Source organism: Cryptomeria japonica, chromosome 8 (assembly GCF_030272615.1).
Source record: "Cryptomeria japonica chromosome 8, Sugi_1.0, whole genome shotgun sequence".
NCBI classification, from domain to species: domain Eukaryota; kingdom Viridiplantae; phylum Streptophyta; class Pinopsida; order Cupressales; family Cupressaceae; genus Cryptomeria; species Cryptomeria japonica.
The window spans coordinates 516,265,866-516,272,307 of record NC_081412.1 but is presented as its reverse complement, the minus strand read 5'-3'; the positions used below and the strand labels follow the sequence as shown (position 1 = coordinate 516,272,307).

General features: G+C 30.9%; 1 protein-coding gene across 1 annotated transcript; it reads left to right on the top strand.

Annotated features, from left to right (window-relative positions):
* Positions 1-4,925: 4,925 nt before the first annotated feature.
* On the top strand, positions 4,926-6,234 carry LOC131857986 (heavy metal-associated isoprenylated plant protein 12-like). Its single transcript, XM_059210818.1, has 3 exons — positions 4,926-5,210; positions 5,618-5,693; positions 5,794-6,234. The coding sequence occupies exons 1-3, from the start codon at positions 5,202-5,204 to the stop codon at positions 6,030-6,032; spliced, it is 324 nt and encodes a 107-aa protein (XP_059066801.1). The 5' UTR covers positions 4,926-5,201; the 3' UTR covers positions 6,033-6,234.
* Positions 6,235-6,442: the final 208 nt, after the last annotated feature.

The following is a 6,442-nucleotide window of genomic DNA, read 5'->3' as shown; positions in this document are numbered from 1 at the left end:
ATTTTTTACAACCAAAATTAGTAAAAATAGTAATAAAATAAATTACATAATTTCTATTCACTATATCCCTCCCCTTATTTATGGGTTTAGATAGGTTAATTTGTCTCTCAATGTTAAGAAGGACTTTAAGTGGAAACCACCTAAAGTGTAGTGGATCAAGGTCAACTTTGACTGGGTACTAAGGCAACCCAGAGCTAGCTAGAGTTGGTTGTCTAGTGAGAAATCATGAAGGGTAGATTTTAAGGATGATATGAGTTAAGATGGGGAGAGATACCAACAACAAAGAAGATTTCCAAGCTACCTTATCAGGCCTATGGGTAGGGAGGAAGACTCAAAGAAACAAAATTCACCTGGAGGGTGACTCTTAGATAGTTGTCAATGCTATAAGAACATGACAAATGCCACTCTTAGATAGTTGTCAATGATATAGGAACATGACAAATGACAGATTGGAAGTTGATGAAGTGGCTAAGACAAATATTGGAGGTGATCAAATTGTATAAGGAGGTCATAATTTTGCATGGCTTCCATGAAGGCAATGACATTGTAGATGGCATTGCCAAATCTATGGTAGATTTGAAATTGGAGGAGATAGATCACACTTTCCAATGCTAACTCACAAGTTTAAACACATAGAGAACCATTATGAGGAGTTAATAGTGCATAGGTAGGGTATGAATTCAAACAACCTAATGATGCTACTTGGCCTATTTAACATTGTGTAGTTGGAATCGGCCACTATGTAACGAGGGGAAGGCAATATGAACACTAACACATGCTTGTTGCCAAGGAAGAGATATACAACCATCTATGATGTCATTTTAGAGAGGGGACTTATGAAGGTTTTCAATTCGAGAGGTCGGGTGGTGTTGCAAACACTCAAAATGGTGTTGGAAGATGAGTATCTAAACAATAATGGGAGGTATCATGTCAACTTTGATATTGCATTGATTTTCCTTGCAATGCTTCAAGACATAGGGAGTCAAGAGCGTGGAATGGTAGAGGTCCTCGTGATCAAATTGGTGTGGGCAAGGTGGTGCAGAGGGCTGATGAGATATCTTTAATGAGGGTGGAATGGAGGACGATGATGACCCATTGCAGGTGTTGGCATGGATATTACGGCCAAGCCAGGATGAGCATAAACTTCCTAAAAGGGTAAAGGTTGGGGACAACAAATGGGATTTCACTTTGGTTGAGGACGTGGATGATGAGATGGAGGACGATAACGCAGGGAAACTCCAACAATAGTCTCTTTTTTAGTTGTGTATATATATATATATATATATATATATATATATATATATATATATATATATATATATATATATATATATATATATATATATATATATATATATATATATATATATATATATTATGAGTAGAAGGCTAGTAGGAGGAAAGGGTGTTTAACCCAAGTAGTAATAGGCAATAGGCAATGTTACAAGTATAGGAATTCTAGTTGGTTTTGTGGTTTCCATTTTTTATTGTTAAGGGGATTATAGTCTTTCGGAACAACTTAAATCACATACATTAAGCTTATATTTCTAGACTCAGAGGTGACTGACATTTTTTAGGCTTAATATGTTGCTTCATGTATGTTGTCACACTAAGAATACACTTCTAGGCTTAAAAGTGTTAAACACTCAGAGTTGACTAACATCCTCTAGGCTTAATATGTTGCTTAGTGTGTGGGGTTTAAGGCTGGCCAGTCTTTCTAGCCAACTAGGGGCCAACAATGTAATTTTGTTTCAATATACAGGTGTAGTCCCACAAAGTCACATTAACTTATCATACATTTTTTATTATATCCCTCAAAAATCCTCTATATTTTATTAACATTTTTTCCCTTATAATAATTTAAAAAAAATATAAGTCCACAACAAAATTAGCTTAAAAATTCATCTACCACATATTATAATCATACATAACTAGTAATCATAACTATTTAAAACTATTCTAAAAAAAATAAATCAAACTCTCATTATTTAGGCCAGGTACAAATAAAATAAATAAAAAATGAATTATGTCAAAAGGCCTACACAATGACAACATGGGGATTAAAAGTTGATGTCAAGAAAATCCACTTTTTCTTCAAAGATAAGGATAAGGATTAGAATAATATAAAATAAAAATACAATGTTAGAATAATATAATAATAATTTAATCTTAATAGTTTTTTTGCTTTTGTAAAGAGTTTAATAAGAATATACAAATATAAAAATATAATAATAAGAATATTAATAATCGTAATTATCACAATTTACTATTAATTATAATATAATAATAGAGAAATAAAATATTATCTTCATAATGACTTTTACATAATTTTTTTAAAATCTAGATATATGTAAGTTTATAAAATTAAATCTATTATATCCTTTAACAAAATTTTATAATCACAAATATAAAATAATATAATAATATTAAAATGAAGATTATATTATTTTTTATAGCTAGTGAACCAAAAAATAATTTTAAAAGATTTAACCAATGATAGTCTTGACAACTTTTTGTTATGAATATTAGCATCCCTATAAGAATTCGGTGGATTTTATAGCCCAAATTAGACACACTTTGTGCTCCCTTTGTCTAATGTCTATTGCCTACCTATCAACTATGATTTATATAATATTTTAAAAGAGTTCACTCTTTCAAGAATAATTGATTTAATCAATTCCATGCCCTTTCATAAACAATTAATTTAGTTCTTTCTTTTATTTATTTTTCTTCAATATAATCAATCATTTTTAAAACTATAGTTAAATATGATTAAACATTTTCCATATATCCTTCTTTTAACTTTAGGATAGTTACCTTTAATTTCAAAGAATCATTTATAGGATATTTTCACTTTCAAAAAAATATTTTAATTTTGTGAGCTATCACATAGAATCATTCATTGTTGCAATCACTATTAACTTGGTATCATTTTCAATGTAAATCTAACACAAGTAGAATGTTCTATACACATATTTTGTATGTTCAAATGTTTGAGCTCAAAAGAGACAATCTAAAATCATCATAAAAGTTTTCTTAATATTTTTTAATTAATGAAGGGTACAATTTTCGCCCTTACAAAATTAAGGAACTCTTAGAGGTTTGAGATTGGTTTTTTTTTTTTTGACAGAGTCAGCGTCTTGTCCCAATGAGTAAGTTATGGGTGCTCCAATTGATATTTAGGAGGTTCGAGATTGTTGGTATGTTGTATGAATATCTATTGATTTCTAGATCTTAACTAATTGGAGAGTAAGAGCTCGTGGAGAGTATCCTCGAGTATAAATTATAGCACAATATCACTTGGAAAAAAGAATAAAAAGTCAATGTTGAAAATAATAGTGTACCCTAAAGCATAACTTGACAACTTGGTAAAAATGTAGATAGTGGTGTGTTCAAATGTGGTGTATTCTTAAACGATATATATATATATATATATAACTCTTACCTATAATATATGTTGACATGATTCCAAACAAAATAATGTAAGAAGAGTTAATGATAGAGAAGAAGCCAAAGTATCAAAAAAGCCAAAAGAAATCAATTCAACCATAAAATAACAAGGCTCAATTTTAGGATATATAATCACTATAAATTGGCCTTCCTAGCAATTTCTAATAAGATTTCGATATGCTACATGGATGAATTATATTGTTGAGACTCAATTAACAAGAGATTGTAAATATCATCAACGTGGTTCAATATCAATATGGTCATTATTAAGAGATTGAGGATCACCTCCAAGTCATCATTTGTTCCATAATTATTATGACACCAAGGTATCAGATTGATTAATATCCACCCATTCACTTAGCTATGAATACCAACATCCACTAATGAAGTGAAAAAATAGTGACCTCTTATATCATGGTGATTCTCTATATTTGGTTGTGGAATCATATTTACCATTTTTTATTACAAATTCAATAAAAAATTATTATATTATATATTCAGTTTGGGGGATAACTAGTAACTTTAAAGAATCACATATGTGACTATAATATATTAATGAAAGTTGTCATAGGTCAAGTACGTAAGATGATGTATTTTTATTTTCTTTAGGAAGAAGGATGAGATCTTTCAATTGTGAGCTTCTCACTTTGATAACACAAAATATTGCTAATATAGGCTTAACTCATTTCCTTCCTAATATCTTAAACCATTTAAAAAATTGAAGGGTGTAATGTTTGATTGATAACCTTCATTCAAAAAACTAGTCAGGGAATATGATTAGTTTTTTCTTAAACTTGAACATGGCATCGATAATTATTTACTACTTATTTGTTTTCTTTTATCTAGAACCTTATATCATTTACAAGTTTGTTTTGTTATTTAGAGCACAAGGTTATGTTGATAGATCTTTGACTAAGAGTCAAGGATTAAGGGATATCCATTCCGTCAAAGTTGTTTGGGTACATTCATGGCCTCATCCCTCATATTATACATTCAATGATTTGAGCCTTTGTGGATATTATAATCAAGGAACATATATCATCATCCTTACCATTGATTGTTCAACCATCACATATCATCACCCTCACCATTTTTTGTTTAACCATTACATATCATCGATCTCACCATTGATTGTTTGACCATTAAACTAATTGATATTTACACAAAACCAACATGATTTAACATAAAACCTAACCAAACCAATGTCACTAGATATCAGCAATGATCATAAGATGTTGATGGAGGGGAACCTTATTCACCCAACTCACTGATCTTATTCCTTCAGTGATAATACTGACAGACATGATGTAAAGGCAAAATGAATACAATGTTGTGCTGCCAAGATAAATGTTATCTTCTTTCGCATGCAACAATGGACAGGATCTGATCCTCTCCATTATGTGAGTTAGGTATTTTAGTGCGCTACAGGATACATACAATCATACATGGCTGCTATGACAGGTATTATTATAATTCATAAGAAATAATAGTTTTAAAAAACTTATCTGCGTTGTAAATTTGTTTAGTAATTAAAAAAAAATACCCATCTGGGAAGCACTTCATTCAACCAGTAAGCTTGTATTTTTAAGGCAGCGAATATCCTCCCTTAGTTGGCGTTCGTCATACTCACTGTTTTTATTAGCTCAGCATTAGTTCTAGATTTCCAGCGTGCAATTTTCTATTCTATTTGGATAGCAGAATAAGGAAGCATAAGGGTCGGCTCTAGCTAAGTTATCAGACGAAGAAAGAAGATGTCACAGGTAGCTTTTAAATTTGTTGTGTATATTTTTTATCAATTATGTTATTGATCATTGAATCTGAAACGTGGATCAGAAAAACATATACAGTAATGAACATGTAATGAATATTGATCTGAAACATCCATAAAAATCAACTGTAGAAAATATATCTGATTTTCTTTTTAATGATGATGGATTATTGAGTTTGATTTGAAACGTAGATCAGAAAAACATATATATCAAGAACGTTCAATGATTTTTTTTTCATGATGAATTACTGACACATGATCTGAAACGATTTTTTTTTCATGATGAATTACTGACACATGATCTGAAACGTTGATAAAAAACAACCGTAAAACATTTATATATACTATATAACTGATTTTGAGCATTACGAATTGTGAGATAAGTTATTTTTTGTGCAGAAAATTGTGTTGAGAGCGGACATCAGCTGTGAGAAATGCAAAAGGAAGATCATGCAGACTGTTGCGGGCGTCGAAGGTAAGAAGACCCAAAAAAACAAAGTGTGTCTTTGATAGTTGCCATCATTTGCTATTTTATTGGAGAATTTGTTGGGTTATTTTATTGGGGTGTTTTGCAGGCATTGAATCTGTTCAAGTGGATTCCAAAGATCAAAAAATCACTCTTATAGGAGATGCAGATGCAGTTTCCATTATCAACAAACTCAGATCTTTTACTCGCTCGGAGTTAGTGAGCGTTGGGCCTGCCAAAGAACCAGAGAAAAAACAGGCAGAGAAGAAGCCTGAGAAGAAGGATGAAAAGAAAGACGTAAAGAAGGATGAAAAGAAAGATGACAAGAAACCTGCTCCCAAAAAGTGATGAGGAGTTAGAGAAGAAATAAGAAAAGAAGCAGGCATAACTTGGTGTAAACTTTGTTTAGGGATCCCAATGCCTGCAGGTTACACTATATGTTTTACTATTGCAGGAACAAAGAGTGTTTTCAATTTCAATTTCAATTTTTGTATTGATATGTACAGAAGTTGTAGCGGACAGCTTAAATCATATATATTAAGTTCTGATTTCTAGACTTAAAAGTGTTAAACAGTTAAAATTGCAGACTGATATTTTCTAGGCTTAATATTTTCTAGGATTTAAGACTGACCAAGTTGTAGTAGCATCCACGAAAATTGTTCTGTTGCTGTAAACTTTTTATGTAGAGAGTTTATGGTCTCTTAGATTTGAGAATTTGGATTTAGAATAAAATTCCTTTGCAACTGTGCATGGGTTTT